General features: G+C 43.8%; 1 protein-coding gene across 4 annotated transcripts in view; it reads left to right on the top strand.

Moving 5' to 3' along the window:
* Window positions 1–25,628, top strand: part of LOC125903882 (plexin-A1-like) — a 267,206-nt gene that overhangs the window by 128,302 nt on the left and 113,276 nt on the right. For all 4 annotated transcript variants that reach the window (XM_049601096.1, XM_049601251.1, XM_049601175.1 and 1 more), the window contains exons 9-10: window positions 4,122–4,236; window positions 23,168–23,368. In XM_049601096.1, the coding sequence (XP_049457053.1) occupies window positions 4,122–4,236; window positions 23,168–23,368 (316 nt within the window). The remainder of the gene's footprint in view (window positions 1–4,121; window positions 4,237–23,167; window positions 23,369–25,628) is intronic.

Below are 25,628 nucleotides of genomic sequence, written 5' to 3' on the forward strand. Positions count from 1 at the left end.
GAGAGAAGAGGAAATCATAACCCATTGTGTCGGGCCCTAAAAAAAACAGTACCGCTCCAAAGCTAGTGCAGCTCGATTAGCATCTGAATATGAACGGATTAAATTAGCATGATGAGCGTGGCCATACGGGGAGCGTGTCTGCAGCCGCTCAAAGCCTCTGAGTGGCTAAGGGCGATGGCGAGTGACAGGAAGGAGGAATAAGGAGATACTAGGGGGTCTGAAAAAGGGAGCCCACCCCTGGACATGAGAGGAAGAATTATTGAACGCCCCCGAATGGCCCTGGGTGGGCTTCCCCTTAAAAGGGTCCGCACCCAGGCTAAAAGAGAGGTTTTGAGATCCTAAGGCAGCTCGTGACAGGGGGGCCTGGTTACTTCGAGGAACCAAAGAGCGAGCAGTAGGGGGTTGTCAGACAGGGCCCACCGCTGGCCTTGGGTGGCACACATAATGGCACCATGTTTTATTTCAAAGGCCGTAATCATAAAAGTCACCGAAAGTTGGCAGCGGTTACCTGCTGATATTTTGCTCGTTATTTCAAAGTCAGTGGTACACTAACAAGGTTGATTTGACATGAATAAAAGATAAAAGCTGAGATAAAAATGATTATTATCAGGGCTCAGCGACAGATGTGTTGACAGGCGTTTGGGTGTTCACTACTAACTATACATTGTACTGTTCACTGCTTGGTTCTGATTACCTGCTGTGTTAAGTTGGTGTTGTACTGTATTTTGATGAGCGCTGATCCACTGGTGGCCCCCCAGCAACAAAAAAAGACTCTTTGACATTCAAACTAGTGATTGTTGCTGAGCTAACAAACACTATCAAGCCACACAATGAGCTCGGCTAACTTGCCACGTGGTCATTTGTCTTGCATCAGTAATGTCATCTGCTCTTTTGTTCAGTATTGACACCCTTTCTCCTGACTCTTACCAGCTCACTTGGGAGGAAGCATTGAGCTAAAACCCCCCAGTCCTGCTATTTGAGTCTGTGCACTGTATGCTAACCTAACCTAGCGTAGCCTAATCGCTTTCCCTCCATTTGTTGGCAACATTGACAAATCTCCTATTTGCTCTCATGTGGTATTAAGAGGCCTGTTATTTCCTTTGCCGCACATCCCTCATTCTAAATGGACAGCTTCTCTCAGCACAATGCTAAATTGGTCAATTAAAGCGGCAGTGGGATTGAATTAAGCTCCAGCCTCTGATCTCGCTCAAAAGGAGGGGTCTGGGCTGGAAACGATCACTTAAAGCGCGCACCTGACAAACGAGCGGCCCTAATTGATCCAAATGAATCCACGTCAGGGTTTGATGGAATCGTGTATGGGCTCCATCTCAGAGCTCAAGAGTTAAAGCCTTCATTTTTCATGCGGATGAGGGGAAGGGCTGTTGGCATTTTACACAGGGTTAAAACCCACTCGAGAGCTGGTTGGGAGCTCATAGTGGTTCAGACGCACAAATTCACACCTGGCAGATGTGGTTGAATACAAATCAGCCTGTATGTTAAGTACCTGCTCCTTTTATTGTTATGGATCCAGACTTGCTTACCTTGACTGTATTATATGTAGTATTTTATTACATTCCCAATAAACCATATGCTCACACAAACCATGATAGCTAAATGGGTCACACAGAGATCTACTGAAACTGAACTACAGTGCGCTTTGTAATAAAATGAAACAGTTTTATTTGTGAGCTCATAATGGTTACATTAGATAATGCTGCGCACATAAATGAGATACCAAGTAACGTAGTATGTCTCTAGGGCTGAAAGAGGACCAATATCATGAAGCTGTGTTGATAAACTGCGTACTTGAACCTGTCTGGCTCTCCTCCGCTGGTCCCCTTAGATGTGACACACACACACACACACACACACCTACACACACACACACACGCACACACACGCACACACACACACACACAGTCACTTCCCAACTTTCAACCTAATGTTTCCTCCTCCTCCCACGAGACTCCCACACAGAGCCCCACGGGCTACTCCCCCCTTCCCTATTTTCTCCCCCCTCTCTCCCACGATACCTGGCGTCTAAACCTCTCTCAGGGAAATCCACCTGCTTTTGATCTCTCCCTCTCTCCTTCCCTCTCTTCTTTCTTCCATCTTTCTCTTTCAGCCTGTCTATCTGCACCTCGCCTTGGCTAAAGCAGGTGAATTTAAAATGGTGGAGCGCTCTTAGCCCCACGGATGAAAGAGAGCTTTAGACAAAGAACAGGGGGAGAGCTTTTTAAAATGAGACGGCAGCGAATGAAAGGGATGGATAGAGCAAGAGTGGCAGAGACGGAGGGACAGAGAGAAAAGGCTCAGGGCTGAATGGATAGAGAGAATGATACAGCAGAGGTATAGAAAGAGGGAGAAGAGGGGAGGATATATATGCAGAGTAGGCCGATTGTGGGGAAGATCATTGGACATACAGAAGCAGCAATGGACGGTTGCAAGTGAGTGGGGAGTGATGAATGAGGGTAGTGTGGGGGAGAAAGAGGTTAAGACAGTTGATAGATAGGATGGAAGGTGAGGGGAAGAAAAGAGGATTCCAGACAGGGTGGGAAAAAGTCCAAACTTGACAGTGGATGATAAATAGACATGAGACGGTGAAAGGAAGGAATTTTGAGAAAAATTACAAGTGAAGATTTAAAAAACAGAGAACACAGTGGGATAGGTTTTTACATTTTAATAGATCCTTTAATAGATCCTGTATTGTATCACAGTCTATACTGTTTTTCCCCCAATACCTTTATTTTCAGGACCCGTCTTTTTAATTGTCAACGTACTCTATATGATATGTACTGTAAACACCTGGGCCTAGTTGTTTAAAAGTACTCTGATCAGATTTCATCAAATCTTGGAAATGGGTTGTTCAAAAGACAATAAAAGGATTCTGATATCATGTCTGTGAAGATTCTCAGTCATCCAGGTCATGGTGATCATAAGTGCTATATGGTAGGCAACTGGACTTGCTTGAATTTCTTGGGATCCCTTCCCAGATGAATTAACACCCATCCGATATCTGATTAGATCATGTAATCCAATCTTGGTTTTGATCTGGATCAAACCTACAGTTTGTGTTGTTCAAAATTTTTAGTAGGATTGGGATACCTTTGATCCAAAATATCAGAGTTATCCTGATCCCAGCAGAAGGCCGGATTCAGGGTACATTTCTGGAACAAAATGTAATAACACTTATAAATTTTGCAATTGATTTGTTTAACAGTTACTGTCATAAAGTAGACAAAGTATGCTGCCTAGTAAGGCTTCCATTATAGTAAACTACAAAAAAGGATGTTGTCCTTATAAAACAGTCCCCCAAATAGCTGTCAAAATCAAACAAAAATGATGTAAAGTTACAATAACGAAGACCTCTGTTTGGTCCTCTTGGCGGCACCTATGGCGATAAGTGGTAACTGCAATATGTTTGTTGGCAGACCACCTTTATTGTGATGTGTTGTCCTATTTAGAGCACTGGTTATCTGAATTTGGTTGTCTTGAAAAGTTTCTATCCAGATGAGTGTGATCTAGTCCAAAGGTACTTTGAAAAAATGGCACAAGTAAGGTAGATTAGCTGGTCATGGACAGCAAAACATGGGATTTCCAAATCTGGAACATAATTACCTAGATTTAATTATTTTAACTGGGCCCTGGTGTTACTGTGAAAAGCTGGTCAGAAAATAGATTAAGAATTAGAGGGGGGAAAGGTAAGCTTTCCACACCATACTACACTAAATTGCATTGAGTGCTCTTTTAAACATCCCCAAAAAGTCCATTCTGTGTGCCCCTTAACTGGCTTTAAACAGTGGAGAACCACAGCTATATTCCTTATTTCAGTGCACCTACTTAGGGTGGAGATTACCCAACATAAAATGGCCTCATCCAACCAGTTTGTCAGTTAGTTTAACACATAAAATACAAGATAGTACTGGTTCAATGCCAGTAATATTTTTTTTATGTCACATACATTTTACAGTACAACACTACCTCATTCTGTCTATTTTTTTGCTGTCATACTTTATCAAATGAAGCGTTGACGCAGTAAGGTAAATAATTTAGACTCAAGTCGGAAACCAGGTGACCCTGCTAACTCTCTAACCGTCTCCTCTCATCTGTCTCTGTTTTAGCTGCCTGTCCTGCGTAAACGGCTCCTTTCCATGCCACTGGTGCAAGTACCGCCACATGTGCACCCAGAATGCCAATGACTGCTCTTTCCAGGAGGGACGCGTCAACATCTCTGAGGTAAGTTTCATGCCACTGATTTGTTCATATTGCTTTCATTTTGACAAGTAATTTTTATAGCCGTGATGCAATCTTGATGAGCATTCACCTTCACATAAGTGGATAGGTGTGATTTGATGTTTTGATAGACTTGCAGAATGCAGTTTACAAAAAACAAAGATTTGAGCAAACCTACAAGAACTCCTCATGATAAAGCTGCTATTGTTTCATATATAATGTGACTGATCGCACAATAAAAGCCTTTTCTCCCTCATGCAAACACAAATTTAGCAACATAGGCACAAATTCTACTCAGCTGCACACGCACCTTTACCCTCGCACCTTCTGTGGCTTTCGCCTCAGGGTTTCCTCACATCACCCTGCTGTGTGTGTCTGCTGTCTGTATGTGTAATAGTGGCTCTTGGCACAGTGACAACAGCTTGTGTACTGTGCAGCAATAATTCTGTCGTGGCCCATAAGGCCATAAGCAGGCCGGGATGAATGACTGTCTATGGAAATACTGCCTTGTTCTTACATAGCCAAATGCTGCATTAGCATAAAAGCTAATATCAATCGTGCAGAGTGGCGGCTGCAGCGAGCGACACACGAGGCATAACAAGTGTTTGTCAACTGCTGGAGTGTATACAAGGATATTAGTGATGGACACACAGCCATGCGATGTTTTCATTGTGCTTTTCTTTCACTCTTTTATAAACACCAAACACGGCCTCGCATATATTAGGGAGCACAGAAAAATATATTCAAATGCATATCTTCTCAATGGACTTATGGATGTAAATCCACTGCACTCCCAAGTGACTGACAGTCATGCCTGTTCTTTATCTGATTGATGCCACGCACACATAAAGGCACAAGTACACGAACACATACGCACAATCCCACGCTATCTCCTTGTGTTTGTGGTCTGACTCTCCCCGTTATCTCTATGCAGATTAAATCCCCCCCTTGTTGGCTGGCCTGAATCACCGGCCTTTATTAATTGGTCAACCTTTATCCAATTACTTTCCTCTTTATCTCTTCTCTCAACCGGAGCTGTGTAGAATCCCAAACACTAGCATGCTAAGCCACAGCCTCCATGGCCGTCCAAAACAACACACGGGCCCAGCCTTCACGCCTCACGGAGCTAATGTTAGCGGATTAGTGCGCCCATCTGCAAGACATGGGGAGAGCGCTGGCTAGCACACTCTGAGCTGAGAGGGGCCAGAGGGGCAACGGATGGATAAACAGGAAAGGCCTGCAGTGACGAAAGGAAAATTGAAGGAAAGCAGGATGTGCAAGTAAACATGTAAAACTGCATAGTAATATTGATGATAGGAGAGAACGACTCTTGAATATCAGATAGAGTGAGGTCTACTGCTTTCCACATGCAGATTAATTAAAATTTTTGAGGCAAGTCGATGTACAATATTTTTGAAATCTCCCTCAATGTGCTGCTCCATCTACCTAGGGCCAATGTAAAAAGCTGCAGTGCAGTACATTTTGGGGTAGAAGCTTGGTTAAAACCAGGATGAGCAAGAAAAAGAGAGTCAGCATGACAAAGAGAAGGAGACAAATGGATAGAGAGTTAGATGAAGAGACTGAGAAAGTGGAGGAGTGAGAGAGGCAGCAGGGAGAACGAAGAGACAGACAGACCGGCTGACGGTGGCATGTGGACAGAGAGACCTCTCCTGTCACCTCGTCTGCCCAAGAAACCACCGACCACATGCTCCACTAGAGAATCCATCATCTGCACTGTCTCACACACACGCGCGCGCGTGTGCGCGCACACACATAGACACACAGTTTCTGTACTTTGTGTCTTTCATGCACAGAAGTGTAAACATTTTGACAGTGACATGCACGCGCGCACACACATACACAGAGTCATTCATCATCCTTCTCCTAGCTGCCATATCCATTAGTTGCGCTCTCAATGCCCCAACAAGTACAACTCTTCCTGTAGGCTAGACTTATCCTTCTCCTCTAACATCTCCCTCTCTGCACCCCATCCCTCACCACTTTGATGCTCATTCACCCCATTTATTCCTCATCCTTTTTTTTCTTCACCTTGCCGCCTCTGTGTGTGGATTATATATAGTTAACGCAGGGAAAAAAGAGGGCAGGAATGTGCCTCTCCTCCTTAATACCTTGTGGTTTTGCCTCTTTATCTACTGGGAGAGTGGGAATGGGTTGGCATGCCATCAGCGACGCGTGTGTGTGTGAGTGTGCACATATACTTGCACCCTTAATTTAGACCTCAAACGGTCCTTTTTGCCACGCTGTAGCTTAACTCTGAATACAAATAGCAGTGTTTAACATAAGAGTGAAATGGGCTCTCCTGATAGCAGACATCCACTCAGACCTTTGCTGCTCCGTGCTGCAGAAGAACACAGTAGACAGGATTAAATAAGACTCATGTTCAGGCCGCAATCAAAGGCCAGATAGCAGTTTTCACACAGGGTTGAGAGGTGGCTGCTCCTCGTGTCTGACTCCATGTGGTCTGAGTGGTGCTGTGTCAAGCAGACAGGAGAGTAAAGAGAAAGTATGGGACCAGCTGGCCAAATGTCCAAGTCCTTGCAGTTAGGGACCAATACCAAGGTTAACAGCTGAATGTGTTTGAATGTGTTTTTTATACCAACATGATCAACCCTGTCCCTTCCGTTTCTTCACTACCCTGACAGAAATGATAAAACGTTAAATATGAATAGTTTCAGCTCAGTAAAAATCAATAAACATCACTGTCCTCATTCTGAATATAATAAACATTTGACAGTTAAACATCAAACATTTCCTCCTCTCCATCTTTCTTTTTTTTTCCTCATCAAGTGTTTCGCTCTCATCTCCGACAGTATCTGAATCTTGTGTTACCATGGCAACTCAGAGGATCGGTGTGTTGCCAACGAGGACTTTTTTCCCCCCTCCCTACTTTATTTTATGTTCTCCCTCTTGCACAAGCAGCACCGTCTCGTCCATCTGTAATTTGTTTGACCAGATTACATCGTATGGAATAAGTTTTTGTGATCGTCAGGCACATAAACAAAAGTCAGTTAAAAGACATAAAAATGCAAGGAGAAAATAATTATTTAACAAGCCAACCAAGGAGTAAAGTGCTGTTTGTTTTTGTGAACAGACTGTGTCAAGATAGGGAAGAAAGAGAGGGAAAGAAATGGATAGACAGAGCAAGCAGGAAGGAAATAAATATAATGAGTGACATTTCCAAATCAAATATGCATGAATCAACAATGCCTCCAATGGCACAACAAACAAATTCTCGAATTAAGGAGCGACCGGGCGGAAAATTGCAGGAGAGGAGTAAGAGTTACTTTATTATAAAAAGAAAAAAAGCTGTAGAGAAAGGAAGGCTGGAGTAAAGAAGGAAGGCATGTCTATTTGCTGTGTTGTTCCTTTATTCATATAGTATATTTTTCCCTTTTATCCTTTGTCTCCTTTCCTTTTTCAAGGAACTTGCTTGATTGCCATTTCTTTCCCTACTTTTCTCCCCTTCTTTCTCCTCCTCCTCCTACTCTCCTTATTTCTCCTTCCACACCCCTGAAGAGAAAGTGCTATTCTGAGCCAAAGCCTTGATGAGTGCCAGGCAAGGTTCGGGGTGGTTGGGCTCAGCTATGTTAAGACATGCTTACGTGTTTGTTTTGCTGCAGAGCAAAGGCTCAGTCTCACTCGAGCAATCAAGGCAGCGGTTCACTTGATTGAGATTTGTGGGTACAGCGCCTTCCTAAACTCTTTGGCTGTCACATTTTGCCGTTTTCCAATTTCATTTCTCTCTCTTTCTCTGCTCCACTTCTTTTATTTGTCACTCTGAGTTTTAACTCAACATACTACAGACATGCTTTTTAAACAATGCTGGCTTTGTTTATTTTGGATTTGTAGCCGCACTGAGGGAAATCTAAAAGCGATGGGCATCACGTACAAAATATATAAATTCTTCCAAATGCAGTAAAGTGGTTTACACTGATGTCCCAACTCCACTTTCTGCCAGGATGTAGCCATTATAAACATCTTGCTGTCCTGCACTTAATTTAAATGCAATACTCGGGTTTCTCCATTGGCAGTTTTGGCTGTGTCGAATCAAACTATGCTGGTTGATTTGCCTTTCCATTACCAGTTTTAATGTGGCAAGTTGTGCCAAGTTGTGCCTGAGATGGACCATCTCCTGATTCGTCTTCAAGCAGCTTGTGGTAACATCAGAAGGGCTTCCTTATCATTCATTTTAAAAAGCCTTTTGCTGCTACAAGAGGAAGATGCCAAGCTAAATCATAACACCAGCCTAAATATCCATGATCAATAGCTGGCTACCAACGACCATTGCACAGTGCAATAGTAAACAGAGCTAAAGAGGGCACTGCTTTTAAATGTCATCAGCTCAAGACAGGTGCATCGTAAAGACACAACTTCAACCAGGTAGCGCTTTTGTATGGAGATGCAGATCCCTGCCGCACTGGGCTGACACACTGAGACAAACTGAGTCAAGTGTCTTCCAAATCTGTGTCCCATGGAATGTGTGGCTCTGGTGATGAATTTTCCACTCTTATACAAATTCAACACCTTCCACTCCTCGTCGTCCTCCTGTCCCCTCTCTGCTGGGATGCACGGTGGATTAAACAGTGTCACCCTCCTACTCATTCATTTCTCATTCCTGCACCGTCTTACTTTTCCTCCCTCCTGCGTGGTTGTGTGCATGAAAAACTTTTCCAGCAATAGTTTGACGTTTGGTGAGATGTGCTTTTTAGCCAAGAGTTGGGGATGTAACATGTTAATTAGTGAGTTTCAGAGGTGCTCGTAGGTGGATTTTGTTACCTTTGAACAGACCCACGGTAGCTGTTTTACTCATCTTTCCAGTCTCTGTGCTAAGTTAAGCTAACTGGCTGCTTGCTGTAGCTTCCTATTCATCCCACAGACACAATCTTCTCAACTAACTATCAGCTAGGAGGCAAATAATGCTGAACTATTCCTTTACAGTCAAAAGTTCATATAAACTTAAGGCACAGAGAAGCATGTGCCTGTATCAAAGCATCACTGCTGTTGTGCTGGTAGACACACTCACGTATTCGCACATAAGCTCTGCTCTCTGCTGCCAATTACACAAATGTAATGTTAGTGTATGACACATCGTCCCTAGACGCTGCATTAATAAGAGCGGCTCGATATAGGCTGCACTCAGAGCAAAGCACAACAATACGCATGAATACATTTTCTCAAGCGCCGTCTTTCTCTCACACCCTTAACCAAGCACACACACTTATAGCATACAGCCTACCCACACATTCTTAAACAGTCACAGAAACACATGCTTACTCTCTTCCTTTCTCTCTCTGGCACACACACACACACACACACACACACACACACTCTCTCTCTCTCTCTCTCTCTCTCTCTCTCTCTCTCTCTCTCTCTCTCCATGGCTGAAAGGGTTATTTGTGATGGAGGTGTGAAGGCCCCGGACCGTGACATTCTGGCACACTGTGTTTACCCTGGCTGGTACTCAGACACTGAGCAGAACACACACACACACACACACACACACACACACACACACACACACACTCCAAAGAAGGACATCCCACAGATTGTAGGCCAAGGCCGCTTGAGGGGCCTCGCTGTGTGCATGGATATACGTGTGTGTTTGTCTATACTGCTTTAGCGTGTGTGTTGTGAGACTGTCACTGGTTCTTATCAGGACGAAGCACAACCAGCAGCAGAGGGCTGCAGGGGGCATGTGGGTGAGGGGGAGGGTGGAGAAGGCGAGTGGTTGAATAATATCCACCATTTCCTTTTTTTCTTTTCCTCTTTCTCTGTCCTGGTGTCTCTATCAGTTAGTAATATCAGTCTTCTCCCCTCATCATCATCCTTTTTCCCTTTCCTTCCTTCTCCTCCCACACGGCGCCTTCACCCAAATCATGTTTCGGCAGGTGTGTCTCCTTTTTCTGTCCACAAATTCCATTCTCGTCCATTTGTCTTTCCCTCTTCCACCATCTCTCTCTCTTCCTCTTCTCTTCCCATGCCTCACCTATCATCATACACAACTTCCTTGTTTGATCTTTTCTATTTATTTGTTCATTTATGTCCTCTCACCACCTAAGTAGCTCAAAGCTGGAGACATGTAAACACACACCCATACACACATGTGTTTCTGCCCAGTATTAAGAGGGCACGTGTCTAAGCCATATTTAATAAAATCTAAACAGTGCTGGGGAGAAGGAAGAAATAAATGAGAGAATGGGTGGAGATGGGATGAAATATCTCCCATGCTGTTCTCCGAAACAATGCAGTCCTCCCAGTGCTTCATTTAACCAAAGACGGACAGAGGTGCTGTAATTGAGACCAGATGTAAACAGACAGAGAGGGGAAGAGAAAAAAAAGTAAAGAAACAAACAAAGACAAGGGCAGGGAGGCAAGCAGAGAACCCTGGCAGTAACAAGCGGCAGATTACATCCAGAGTGACGCAGTTTATTTTCCAAATGCACTCCTTGGTCAAAGGGAAGGGAGGGAGAGAAATTGAGGGAACATGTAGAGGAAGTGGAGGCGACAGGGTGAAGTAACCACATGCTTTCTTTGCCAGATGGATCTTAGTCGGGCTGGGATCGCCCAGCGTTTAACCCTTGGTTTGGTAGCGGTGTACCTCCTTTAGCTGTTCAGACTGCTCCTGACAACCCTCCTTGTTATTGTGAACTTTCTCAGGAAACTTGTCCAAGAGACAGTAATCGCATTTCCACCTCGGGGAAATCAGAGTGGGACTGTATCAGATGTTTTGGCAAACATCTCTCTAATTTGTTAATACAGAACAATGGGGTGAATTGAGGAAGTCTTTTTTAAGTAGTGGTAATGTAATTCAGCCCTTCAGTCACGCTGCACTGCTGCCTGTGTGTGTGTGTGTACTTCCCACACGATCACACTGTTTGTTTCAGGGAAAGGAAAACGCAGGAGAGATTTGGATTTTGTCCCTGGATGCCATTGTTGTGTGCACTCACACGCAGATGTGTTCGCAGGCTAACACACATGTGCAGTCTGTCAAATTCGCATGCAGATGTTTCATCTCTCCGTCTCTCGGTGGCTATTTTTAGCCTCACCGTCCCACAGCTTATCTTCCTTTTTCCCCCTCTCCTCCAGCTCTTCCTAATGTTTTTTCAGAAGCTTTTGCTAAATTCCCTCTCTTACTGCTGAAGCAGTCTCACATCGTGCATCAATCCCTGACCAACAGAAGGCAGGGAGGGTGGGTCGCCCCGGCTGGGAGACACTGTGGAGAGACCGGTCTGTCATACCCTAAGAGGTATGCTTAATAGACAACTACACAAGGACGGCAGAGTTATATTTATGGAAGAGGGTGGAGTTTAGCGAAGTGTTATGCAGATTTGAAGGACACTTTATTGGTCTAACTGGTTGAAAAGTGTTAATCCCTATTTGACACTGAGAAAATGTGAAGGAGTTGAGTTCAGTGCTGACAAACTTAAGTGTTTGGTGTAGCATTGCTGTTAGGATATTCTCTCCTTGATGTAATCCTATGCCATGGGGCAAGGCCCAGTGATGCAGCAAGTATCACCCCAGCTATGCCAACACACTGGCTGCAGCGATGACTAGAAGATCAGTGAAGCTTAATGAAGAGCTAACATGAAGCAGAGAGTCACACAAACACACACACGCAGGAATATGATGACATGATAGATGCACAGAGGTTCGCGGGCCCATGCACAAGTGTGTTTGTGTCTGCGCCAGCGTGTGTCAGTGACGGGTCTCTGCAGTTTAATTATGCAGGCTGTATTAAATCTTCATTTCCGCAGCCCTCACATTCAGCCCAGCTAATGGTGAACACAGATGAATATTGCATTCTCACCATCAACCCTCGTGTGTGTCAGAGTGAGGAAGAGATAAATGCAGAGTCACTGAGAGAAGGAGATGACGGCAGTTGGAGACAGATGAATAGCGCTGCAAAGTGAGCTGAAGGAAAAAACAAACTCAAAAGTGCAGGCAGAGCAGAGGAGAGGGAGTGTGATTGAGAAACAGCGACCGCCTGCTGGGATGGAGAAGCATAGAGAGAAAGGGGGGGAGAAAAAAAACCTGTGGCATGCTGCGCCGTCCAATCTCACAAGAGCAGCTAACTGTCTCTGTCATGTTGGGCTTTTCACTGTGTTGTTCTAGCAAAGTGGCCTGCGCTGATTTTTATTCCATCCTCCATTTAACTGACACAATTTCACTCCCATTGCAACCGAAGATGGTCAGAGACATTTAGGCTTTGCAGACATGGAGATGGATACTGGTGCAGTGTTGCACTGGGTATCACCAACTCTTTATACAGTCTGAATTTAATGCCTTAAAGACCGTAAAATGAGTTTATTTTCCCCACCACATAAAGGCTTAACATCATTTTAAAATGCAAAGCACCTCACAGATCCAGAAAGAAAAGTAATTTATGCATTCATTTTCTCATGTTTACCCTATTTGCCTCCTGGTGGCTGACGGCATTGTTGCTTCCACAGATGACACACTGAAGCTGGGGCGTTCACTTGCCTGTTCTCTGCCAAACTGAGTCAAAGATGAAAATAGGCAAATGGCTCGAATTATATGGTGTCACCATAAAAACAAGCCTGGCAGTAGCAATAGTTTGCTTCACTGATATTGTGTTATGCAACTTGTACTTTGAGCAAATTTTGACACATAATTTTAATGCTGCTAATTTATGTATCATAGCTGTGTTGAGGCGTATCTAGTCAAAAGTAGGTTATTTAGTTACAAGCAGAACTCAGAAAAAGCCGTGAAGTGTGAATAAAGCATTATGTTCTCAGCACAGTGGGATAGATTGTGGCACAGGTCATGTTTGTGACCTGGAGAAACGGAAACTTCTGTGCTGTTTTGTTGTTTGTTTTCTTAGTCGCAGAAATCAGTGTGTTTTTGAGATTGTTCATCTGGTTTGTGTTCTAGCAAGTGGGCTAACTGTCTACACACTGTGAAAATGGAAATTATCAGTAAACCCTTCCACTCTTTTTAAAACCAATCTGTTAGCACAGGGGGATGAATAAAAATGTAAATTGTGGACTCTCAGGTGCGGGGAGTTAATTGTAAAGCAAAGCTGCATACTTAAATATGAGTTTAAGCCATAGAATGTATAAAATAATGGAAGCCATTGATTTGTGGATTCCTGTTTTTGAAGCCTTGAATTTAGCATGTTGCCCATCGCCATCTTGTATTTCTGCTGCCAGAAGTGACCATATTTGGATGAGAGGGTGGAGCTGTGGAGGAGCATGGGATGGATTTGACTCACAGACTGTGGTGACACCTAGCAGACAGCCTGTCACTTGGAGTTGCTATGGCCTTAAATTTTTGGTACCAGGCTATAAATATGTTTACTTCTGCTGTGAAGTTTTAATATGGGGGTCTATGGCAATTGACTAATCCAGGATTTATACTTGTGCGTCAGCTCTATGCACAGTCTACGTCGTAGTCTATGCATATAGCCTACGCCATGTGAGCGCTTATGCTTGCGTGTCTGTGTCACTCTGCAGTTATACCTCCAAAACACTAGTCGGCGTTGGGGTTTCTGTGAAGTGCTGTAAAGTTTAGTTGATTTAAAACACACCCAAAACACACATTAAACATGGCTTAATATAGACAGCTTCAAACACAAATACACAAATCAGCTTCAAGGCATTCACAGACAAACACTTGTCTTTTGCTGGACACATTTTCCCCACAAATGCAACATGCTCGACCCAGAGCCTACACTGCAGGTACAGCATCGATTCAACGCAGAAGTACATATCCCGCTTTACTTTCTGAGCCAGCATCAAGTGGCCATTCAAGGAAGTGCAGTTTTTGGTACCTCTGCAGTGGCTTCATTTTCAGCCCTGGAGGTTGCTGGTTGGTTTAGACCCTTTTGGTCTACATGTCCACTTCTTTTTGATAAATTTTTTTTTACAATTTTAGTGTATGTTAGTGCCGAAACACTGTGTGCAGAGAGGAGCCATCGGCAGCAGACAGGAGAGCGAATCTACCTCTGAAATCAAGGTCTTGTCTTTGAAAAGCTGAAAAGCACAAGGTTTGATCGCAGCTGACATATCTGGGTTAGAATGATAACAGGGTGCCAGGAGTCCCCCCCCTCCCCACCCTACTCTATGAAAATCCATGAGGGGGAAAAAAGAAGACCCACTGAAAAAAAAAATTCACACATTCCTGCTTTTTATTGTTTTATAGCATACTGTGGCGTCTATGTCGAGGGGATAAAGTGTGTAGGTTTGGCAGCTTGCTTGTAAGGATAAGGGATTAGGAGATGAAATCAACATGTATGTGCGCTTGGGTGGTACATCAAAGCACAGACTGTGAGAGTGTGTGTGTGTGTGTGTGTGTGTGTATATATATATATGAGGAACACATATGTAGGTAGATTCAGTCGAGCTCCTGCTCTGTGAGACTTTGATAATCCACGCTGAATAACATTCATGTCACACATTCCCCTGCATCTCGCTTTAATTCAAACTCTTCTTTCCTCTGCACTCATGCACTTTTCCCATTTACGTCTCATCTCTCCCTCTCTTTCTGTCTCTCTCTCACTCTCCATTTCTTCCTCTCTGCTTCTCTACTCTGCGAGGAAACGAAGGACGTGGGCGGACAATCTCACAGTCCCTTTCAAGGTTCAAAGTCCCTTTTCTTCCTTCGCTTCCCTCGCTCCTGCACTGTTCTACATGTTGCTGCCTTATTAAGTTGTTCCACTCTCTCCCTCTTTCTCTCCCCCTCATCCTCTCCCTCCCCCCCGAACAGTAAGTGTCTGGTTGGTCACAGAACATCTTTCTGATTTCTGCCTGCTAATGAGCCTGCCTCAACTTTGCGTGCACATACTTTATGCACACACTTTCTCACTCACATACGAACATGCTTTTATGTATGTACCACACCCTGCAACCTGTGTAGGCATTCATTTTTTTAATAATTATATAGTTATATACTGTTTTTTTTATACATATGTAGTGATGTGTGTACAATATATTACAGATTTTAACCTATATTTTACATGGACACGCCTACGTGCACTCCTTTTAATCTCTATTACCAGTGATTTAATGGGTAGGCTTTTTTTGTCTCGCTCCTTTCATCCCTGTGGCTGGTACGCGTCCCAAAGAAGTACACAGAGACACACACACACACACACACTAAAACAAACGTGGCTGCTGGCCAGCTGGTACACGGAAGAGGAGGGCAATAGGGAATATGTGGCTCTCGCTTTGACATCGTGATTTATGACTTGCCTTGACATGACATTACATGGTTTATATTATTTAAGGAATGATTTGGAAGCAGCCTTTAGCGATATGGTTGAACATGTTAGCACAATAAAAATGTTCAGATCATCTGTTTTATCACAAAGTATGCTATTTTTCTCAAAAGCTGATTCTTCTCATCTAAAAACGACCAGCTGTATAGCTTATGAAAATGTTTTTTTCAGCAAATTTAATGAAAATGATGAAACACTTAAATAGACAGAACAAACAGGCTGAAATACGATTATGGTCTTGAACTGTAAAACCGTTTACCATAAAAACATTTGCACTGTGAAAAGCATTTCTAAAATAAAAAAAAACATTTCCATCTGTCTTTGAAGTGTTTTACAATGGATGTCTATTTTATAGCAGCCCACAAACAACCCAAATAACACCAAACCACTGATGTGTGGGAACTTTTTGTTATGTCAACCATGCCATCATTGAATAGTATTTTAATTTTGTCACATTATTATACCACACTCTCTGAATTAGCACCCATCTCACCAAACACTTAAGATTTAGTTTTTCTTCTTCTCTCTAGTTTCCATATATTTACACTTAACATCCATAAGGAATGGGTACAGATAAATCAGTCTGGATCAGTCCATTGACTGAATGATCAGTGATCCATTATCACCAATGCAAAGTGAAAACATCGATAGATATCATCTTTAGGATATTCTGTCCAAGCACACCTCCTGTCTAAACATCCCAACAGTGCTAGCAGCCTCACGCCAGGCAGATAATGGTAAGACACCAAGACAAAGACAGTGAGGATATTTACTTATATTGTTTCATGAAGATTGCAGGCCCCTGAATTGACCACCCACCATCATCGTCGGGTGTTTCGGCCTCTGTCACAACACACTCTCCGTTGAAGCAGGCCCACCACAGGCTGATCAGGCCTGGGTGTGTGTCACAAGGTTGACCCCTCCGTGGTCACCTAGGGGCTCAGACTTAGCCTCTGCAGTCCACCTCCATCGATCGCACCTCAGTTTTCCGGCCTCTAGTTGCCGCTTCAGTTAAGAGGTCAGCATAGCGCAATCTCTTGCGTTCTCATGCCTCCTCCATGGCATCTTCCCAAGGGACAGTTAGTTCTATGAGGAAAGCACGCTGACAGAACTTCAACCATATTGTGATGAAACTTGTGATTTGCACACACTCTCAAGGACAATACGGAAGCTCTGAGAGGCAAGTGAGGTAAAGAATTGTGGTGATCCATTCTCTGAGTCTGATCTTAGGCTTAAGTTTATGACTTAAAAATGAAAAAAGGTCTTACCAGGATTACTTCTTGCCATCTGTGGAACAGGCCGAAAAAATGTTTTGTCATGTTTTTTTTTTTAAAGTTGTTGTTTTTGAAATCCTCATATGGGCTACAAGAGATTGATGTGCACCTCTGCCCCATCTTTTAAGTAGGACTAAAAGCATTACACAAGGTACATATTGTATATTGTTTGTTAGCAAGGTATGTAATATTACTGCCACATCTTTAGCCTCCAGCTCACAGGCTAATGGCTAACACCAGTATAGCTAACGCTACGTTTTTTTTTCCCACCTGTTCCAAATTCATTAACACAGGATAGAAAAAATTTAGTTACGACTTTAATTACGAAAACTTGCCTTGTGTGTTTGTTTTGTTTTTTCAGAGGCTAGAAAGCAGTTTAACTCTAATGCGAAAACAGTTAAATTGATTGTATTTTATATGATTTTCATACTGATTTATGGTTCAGCATTATTTATTTATTTTACTGGAAGTTTTTCAAAAGGTTCGAGGCTTCATTCCCACTGGAGTTTCTCACAGCCAAAACGTATGACACACCATGTCATCATGTAGAATACTTTGGATAAAAGGATCCACCCAATGCCATATAATGTAATATAATATTAATGTATAGTGGGTTGTAACAAGGAGTAAATGGGACTCTGTAGTTCAAAGTTGCAGGCGGCTCTTTGGTTTACTACGTGAGACCTCTGTCACAAGGCCTGGGGGGCATATCGACAGGCAGTGGGGGAGCATTCAACACTCCTCATATACCCCTTTGTCAGGCCCCTATGTCACACACACACACACACACACACACACACACACACACACACACAGTCCCTCTTATTTGTACCAGTGTGCCCCCCTTGCTCCTCTGTGGCCGCCCATGCCATCTCATCTCTCTCCTGGGCTCCCCATATCGCTTTACTTCATTATTTAGCGTGTTATTTTTTCTCCTCCCTGATCTATAGTCCCCACATCACAGAGGCAGCTAATTAATTATGGATGGACTTAAGAGGGGGTGGGAGAGATGGGGGGTGGGGGGGGCTTTAAAAAAACGACCAGACACCCGCCTCATTACATATGCGCAGTGTTTTTGGAGCTTTATTAATTTATATCTTGTCAGGCTACGCCAAAGCCTTCAGAACTCTTTTGGCTTTTTAATACATTTATTTATTTATATAGCATCCTGTGCTCGCTTTCGTCTTCATCCTCCAACCCTTCGCTCTCTCTCCATCCAACCCCATCCACAGTATGTCTTGATTCTAATCTCTCACCTTCTACATATCTGCATGCACACACACACTAGCCTGCTGACTGTCTCATTATCAGCTCTTGGCGAATGTTAAAAGGTGTTTTGCTCACTTGCGAGTAGAGATTATCTCATCCGCCCGCTGAACACTTGTTTTATTAATTTTTTCTTACACTTTTTATCTGTTTGGTGTGGAAAGAGATGGTGCGGTACACATCAGAGTGCATTGAAAATGAAGGAAGGAATATTTCAGAACAGGTTTGACCCAGAACGACAGCTGCTCTGCTTTGAGAAAGCTCATGGCGACGTTCAATCAAAACAGGCATCTGGGTGTCAGCAGTGAGATGTCAAAAAATATAGGTCAAGCATTGTAAGAATATTTTTGTTAGGAATAATGGCTTTGGCTTATTTTTGTCTCTTGAAAATATCGAGGTATGTATAATCAAAAGTAAAGCTAGTTCGTCTTATTGTTCATGCAGGAAATTTTCAGTTAGTTAATGTATACAATACATCTTAATAATCTACATAATTATATATTCCTTTACTGTTAACAAATGGGAACTGCTGCTCTAGCCTCAGGCAGCAAAGCTAACAGCGGCCTTTGGGGGAAAACAAACGTGGAGAGGTAAGGAAAGCCCTCTGGGTACTTGGCTTTGAACAGAAGTTGGAAACTTGGACGTCCGCCATCATAAACACACACTTTGTAACATATACACTCATTCACATACTCAAAAACAAAGGTACAAATACACACTTTTACAGCCCAATCCAGTGTGTGTGTGTGTGTGTGTGTGTGTGTGTGTGTGTGTGTGTGTGTGTGCTTATTTTGCAGTTAATGGCAGATGTTTGTTTGTGCACTCAGAAACAAAGAATTTTGAAGTTGGCAAAGCCATTTTTGTGCTACAGTTTCCACATCTGTCGGTGTTAAAAAATGCTTATGAAGATGTCAGAATACAAAGACAGTGATCAGAATCTCAAAATAGAGCAGATGTTTTTGTGCCGTGTTCTGGTGCGGAGAAACCATCTGTGGCGTGCATTCCTTCACGCATCATTTCCACCTCACGCGCACATGTAACTTTACTATAAAAGGCTCTTACCGGTTACAGTAGACAAAGTGAACCTTATAATGAGGCGAGCTGCTATTCAGTGCAAAAAAGAGGTCCTGCTCTGGTGCATTTGTGTTTAGAGAAAAGCTAAAACCACCATTCAGTCCTCTGTCGAATCGCTATCAGATATTTAACTGATGAATAAATAAACTAACACTAACCCAGCTCACTTAATACCTGCAACCATCCGCACACAGACACCACTCTCGCTTCCTCCCTGGTTGGTCCTCCTAAAGTGTCACATCTGGCCAAGAAAACCACAGCATCCGTCTTCACAGATGAAGTGAAAGCTGAGAAGTCAGGAAAAAAGAGAGAAAAAAGATCTCTTCCAGCTTCAAACGAATCCCCCCGGTGAAATATTGTTTCAGTGTACTCTGCACTTTGTAGCCCTAATGCCAGCTTTGAACTGTTTTGGCACCTGTCACAAATACTGATGAAATAGTTTCTCTCTGCAGACCACTTTTCCCTTTATCCTTCTCGCTTTTCCTCAATATTCTGTTTCTACCTCCATCTCTTTCCCAGTATCCCTTTCCGCTCTGTCTGGAATGCAGCGTGATTTTGTATTCGGGGCTTCATACAGCAGGATTTCTGAACTCTTGCAACATGCCATCAGTGAACTGGTTCACTTACTTTTGGCCTGTATGCCAGTATAGTAAGGCTTAAAAGTCTTTGATGTAAAGTGCTGGAATTCAGATTCTTTTAATAAAGTGGCAGGCCACCTGACTTTGTTTTTTAACTTATTCTCATGCATATTTTCTACAATATCTGTTTCCTGGCATGGTTACTGTAAAGAGCAATATACACTGATCAGCCACAACGTTAAACCACTGAGGGGTGAAGTGAGTGATATTGATCATCTTGTTACAGTTGTTCTGCTGGGTAACCTTGAGTCCTGACGTTCATGTGGATGCCGCTTGACTGGCACCAACCGTTGCAGACTAAGTATACCTGTCATGGCAACAGCACTCCTGGATGGTAGTGGCCCCCTCAGCAGGTCAATGCATTAGCCCACACCACAAAAACTGCTCAGGAATGGCCCAAGGAACGTGACAAAGAGCTCAAGATGTTGACCTGGCCCCCAAGTTCCCCCAGATCCCACTCCAATCCAGCATCTGTGTGATGTGACAGTTTTTAGTGAGCAGCAGGACTAAAAGGATTCACCATCAGAGCCCTAGTGCCAGACACCGCAGGGCACCCCTAGAGGTCCTCTGCCCATGCCTCGATGGGTCAAAGGCCCCCTCATGGAGTGAGCATGGCTCTGACCTGTCGAGGCATGGACACAGGACCCTGGGGTACAGATACATCCCATGGATGATTGGTGGGGGGGGGGTCACTGCCATCGGGGAGTGCCATTGCCATTTGAGGGTGTATTTGGTCTGCAGTGGTGTTTGGGTGGGTGGTTCATGTCAAGTGGCTTCTACATGAATGCCAGGACCCAAGGTTTCCCAGCATGATATTATAAAGAAATCATCAATGTTATTCACTCCACATATCAGTGTTTTAATGTGTTGGCTGATTGTTTACACTGACCTATTGCACATGAGAAAACTGTATTTAACCTATTATCAATAGATTTCTTGCCACAATATACCTTGAGATGACAATACATGGGACTGAATGAAGGAAAAGGATACTATAAGGAAAGAGGACTGCCAGAGAAAATGACAATCAGACAGCTGAGCTGACACAAAGTCAATAGACGGATGAATAAAACATTGGTTAGCTGCGGCTTGCGCTAGAGGCTATGCTAGCTTCTGACACACCGGCATCTACAAGTTGGCTTTAGCAGCAGGATGCTTTTTTTTTTTTTTTAACTCTCGTGGCACCTTTGACGATGCAAGCCCACAGCTTTTGACATGAACATCCTTTTTACTGAGGGAGGACTTCAAAAGCCACAAGTGCAAATCAATCTCTGCTTTCTTCTCTGTCTTTCTCTCTCTCCATCGCTGGCCCCCTCCATCAATTTTCCAGCATCGTCTGAGGCTCCAGGCTGTTAATTAAGTAGGATGTTGTCGGGGGGCTTGGGTACGTGGTTTTGACTCTGGGATGGATGGAAGGATGGGTGGAGGGGAAAGAAACAGAAAAGGTGAAGAGAGATTCAGGCAGTCCTCTTAAATGTCTTCTCCTCATACTTGTGGTTATGTTTCTGTCTCTTGTCTTTTTTTATCTTCCCTTTGTCTGTCTTTCCATTCCTTTTTTCCCTTTCCCCGCATCAGCAGCTATCTGACTTCCCCGTTTCACTTTGCTCTGTTCCCAATTAAACTCGCCTCTTCTGCTTTTCCTTCCGCTCTTTCTTTACTTTCTCACATTCTTTTCACTTCTCTCTCCACTCCCTTCATGTCCTCCTCCTCTCTCCAACCATCCTTCAATCCCCCCTCCTTGTACCCCTCATTTTCTCCCTCTTCCTCTCTCCACCGTTCCCTACCTCACCCTGTCCTTCGTAGCCATCCATTTTGCCTCCCCTCACCCGCCTCCCCCCAGTTTGATTATACACCAGGTCTTCTGTAGCCTGCTCTCTTCCTCCTATAGTATTCCCCTCTCTCATTATGTGTTGTGCATGTGTTTGTGTGCGATCAGACACACAAGGCCAGGGCTAAGCAGCCTAATGAACAAACTCCGGCATTGTGTTCAGGCCCCGGGGACGCGCTGTAGCTTCTAATGTACAACAGCTCAGAGGAGAGGAGGGGAAAGAAAAATTCACTGACAGGGAGCCAGCTATCTGCTTAAAGGAAAAGCTACAACAAGAAGTGAAGTAGAGGGTGTGCAGTGAATATTTTACAAGGATCTGGCCGGTGTTTTCCTATAAGCTTTTTCGACTTGTCATTATGTTGTCCTGTGCTGCAACTTGATGGGACAACACTGTCAACTTCAAGCCCCTTGACACTCTTGTTACATAGATCTTGTTACATGCAGATTTTAAGAGGTTAGATGTTTGAACTCAGGTGGAGTATATGTTTATGGGTTTCTTTAGGTGAATGTTTGATGAAGTCCACAGTTTCAAGGCCCCTTTCTCCATGAAAATGAATACAGAGTCACGCCACATGTCTCTTGTTATGTGAGTCACGAGGCTGTTAAAAATGTGATTTGTCAGCAGTGATCTGATTTGTTATCCTTTTGGCTCAAACAGTACGGCACAGGGTGGGTCAGTTCCACCCAAGCTTTAACTCATGTTGTATAAGATCTGTCACCCACCCTCCTGCTCTCTTTCTCGCTCTCTGATGCTCACTGTTGATGAGATCTGCGTCGCTGCCAAATCATGGCATGAACCCTGTATAATGACTTCATGTCTTCCAGTGCATGAACACATGCATATCTAGGGAACATTACATACTGAGTGGACTGTCCTCTCTTATTCTGCCTCAGTAATGTAAACGTGTACAAACGTTAATGTGCAACTGCACATTAAGAACGTGTTTGTCCATATACATCAATGCAAGAACACACACACACACACACACACACACACACACACACACACACACACCCCTCCAGGGTGGTGTACTCCAGTGGTGTGAGCCAGTGGATGGACTGCTTCCAAATGATCTAAACAAGGCTCTGTCTGCTCTCGCCAGTATCAGTAAATGATGCACACAAACACACACACACACACACGAGCTCATTCCTTCATTCCACACATGGACATAATACACTGGAGCCTATCTTCCAGCCATAACAATGCAGCACTGTTGTGATGCGAATACTTTTATTGGGTAGATAATCTTTTGTGAACTTCGCATAAAAAGCTCTCTTGCTCAAGTGTTGTTGTGCAGCATTTATATCTGGTGCAAGGCCAGTGGGAGTGTTGCACAAGCCCGTAACACATATGAACAGTGCATCACAGCACAGCTCTTTAGGCTGAGTGTGTTGTGGCAAATCTGACGTGAAGTCAAATATGTAACCCACGGCTCGCTCGCCGTGATTTATTTCATCACCCCTTGTCTTATCTAACTGCCTTGTTTGCTTCTTGCTCTTCTGACTGCATTAAATAGCCTCACCCTCTTTCTTCCATAACTGTCTCCTTTGGGGGAAAAAAAACCTTAAGAATCTCTTCTTTTTGTCTCTGCAGGACTGCCCTCAGATCCTTCCCTCAACCCAGATCTACATCCCTGTCGGAGTGACCAAGCCGATCACCTTAGCTGCCAAGAACCTGCCTCAGCCCCAGTCAGGACAGAGGAACTATGAATGTGTCTTCCACATCCAGGGGGAGACCCACAGTGTGCCCGCTCTGCGCTTCAACAGCACCTCCATCCAGTGCCAGAAAACAGCGGTGAGTAATAAGGGATAGAAGATTGGAAATTTGGGTGATCTGGTTGTATGAGCAGATGCCATTAAAGCCCTGTCAGTGGTGGAGAACTCAGCATGTGATGGTGGTTTGTAGTAGTGTCGTTACTGGGAAAAATACTGAGGAGCCAAAATGGATGGTGTTGTTTGCAGGGAATATTTGGTCACCGTTTTGTGTATCATGAGGATTTAGGTTGACGGATGCTCACATATAAGTAAGGAGTAAATGACAGATGCCGTTTTGTCTCGCACACTGACAAAACAAAAGCAGATGATGTACAGCGTAGTTGTAAATAAGAACTCTACTCAGCTACTGAGCAGACTGGATGTAGTCATGTAGCGCTACTACTCTTCACCTAATCAATGCAACTAGGTAACTAAATCATGATACTAGGAAGGACATTGACTTGGTCAGGGTTTAAATAATGGCCTACTACAACTAATGACCACTTTAGACACTAACATGCTCATTGTCCTGATAGATCACTGTGCACCTCTTGGACACTGGCGCTGTCGCAATCTAGATAAATGATCCAATGCTGATGTTCCCACATTGAACTGATAGTTGGTAAATAGATATTGACGCCGGGAGTTCACAGAGACGATGTTTGAATTGAGACACTCGTATAATAAGCCTCCACTGCGGGGGAATTTTCCCAGGTCGTCTATGTTGGAATTATAACAGATTATCATGGTTCATGCGATACATCTTTCATATCATTGATCGAGTGTGAAGCTGCAGCGGTCAGCCAGTATAGTTTTGTTCTGTGCTTCTTTGAGTTTTTTTCTGTATTGGAGCCTGGTAGGGATGAGTGGTGTGTGCCGGATTAAAGCGTTCTCAAGGATTTTGTTTGCAGAAGTTTTCTAATAAGAATTTGTGTGTGTGTGTGTGTGTGTGTGTGTGTGTGTGTGTGTGTGTGTGTGTGTGGAGAGGATTTACAGGTAGGCAGAAGAGTTTGTGCATGTGGGTCCATGCCTGTTCTGTGTGTTGAAATATGATGGTGTATATGTGTGTGTGTGTGTGTGTGTGTGTGTGTGTGTGTGTGTGCGCGGGAACGTGCTTGTGAGGTTTCAAACTAGCGTGACAGATAAGAGGTAGCTAGCGTTGCGCTTCACTGAGGCTGAAAATGTGAAGAGGAAGTCTGTCTCTGAACCTAGTTGGGAGCGGATTGATCATGTTTACACCTCGACTCTATACCTCTTTCTCTCCCTTCCTCTCTCTGCCCGTAGAGCTCATCTTTCTCTCTGACTCCCTCCCTCCCTCCGTCTGTCATACTTTCTTCTTCCCACTATTCCCCACTTTCCTCACTGCATCTCTGTCGTCTCTCGTAAACTCATTTCTGCTGCTTGCTTGTCCCTGTCTATTTCCATCTCAGCATATAATGCAATGCAACAAAGCTGACATGAGATGAGAGCTGCTGCCGTTAATTTTATTTTAGATGAGGGTGTTGAAGCTGTCACCACAACATGTCGCATCCGGAAGAAAATCTTCGACAGATTAAAATAAAGTAGAAACACCTAGAAGTCGTCACGTCTGACTAATATCCTGTAGCACCTTGAAGAACTTTACCAACTGTCTATATGCAACACCTTGTCATAACAGTGACAAGCAGATGCAGTCACGTAGATATTAGCTGACACATATACGGCACTCATCAGCATCAGTCTGTGTTTAGCTGTATGGCTTGCTGGTAGCGGCTGTGGCAGCTCACACAGCTTTTGATTCTGTCTGTATCGACAGGCAGTCGTCAGGTGCTGGCACACGCTAGCAAGTTGTTTGTGAAGGCAGGGCTAATTAGCTAGCGATAGGGTTGTCTCTCCACAGAGATGTCTGTTTATTGACTGTTTATTGTAGCTGCAAGGCCAGTGCTAATCAACAGCAAAGCCAGGCCTCAGCCAAAAGCTGAATTTCTCCATTTGATGTCCACAAAGCAGACATGCTAGCAGCAATTAGCCCTGGGCTGTCAGCGCTTAGCCCTTGTTAGCAATTAGCTGTGCCAACTTGACTGCACGGTCAAATACCGATACAGTGCGTGCATCGAGTCTACATGGGGCCTGTGGTTAGATACAGTGGATGAAAAAGGTGCCAGCTGCATGAACTTGCCATTAAAGGCATAATTCACCCAGGCCTGAGCTTATGAGTGTAATTATGTGTCATGAATTATTAGAATGAGAGTCTTATTATAGCTCGGGAACAGTATTTCAAAAGAATGAGAGTCTTAAATATTAGTTTATCCGTTTATAGA

The sequence above is a fragment of the Epinephelus fuscoguttatus genome, linkage group LG1, assembly GCF_011397635.1.
Source record: "Epinephelus fuscoguttatus linkage group LG1, E.fuscoguttatus.final_Chr_v1".
NCBI classification, from domain to species: domain Eukaryota; kingdom Metazoa; phylum Chordata; class Actinopteri; order Perciformes; family Serranidae; genus Epinephelus; species Epinephelus fuscoguttatus.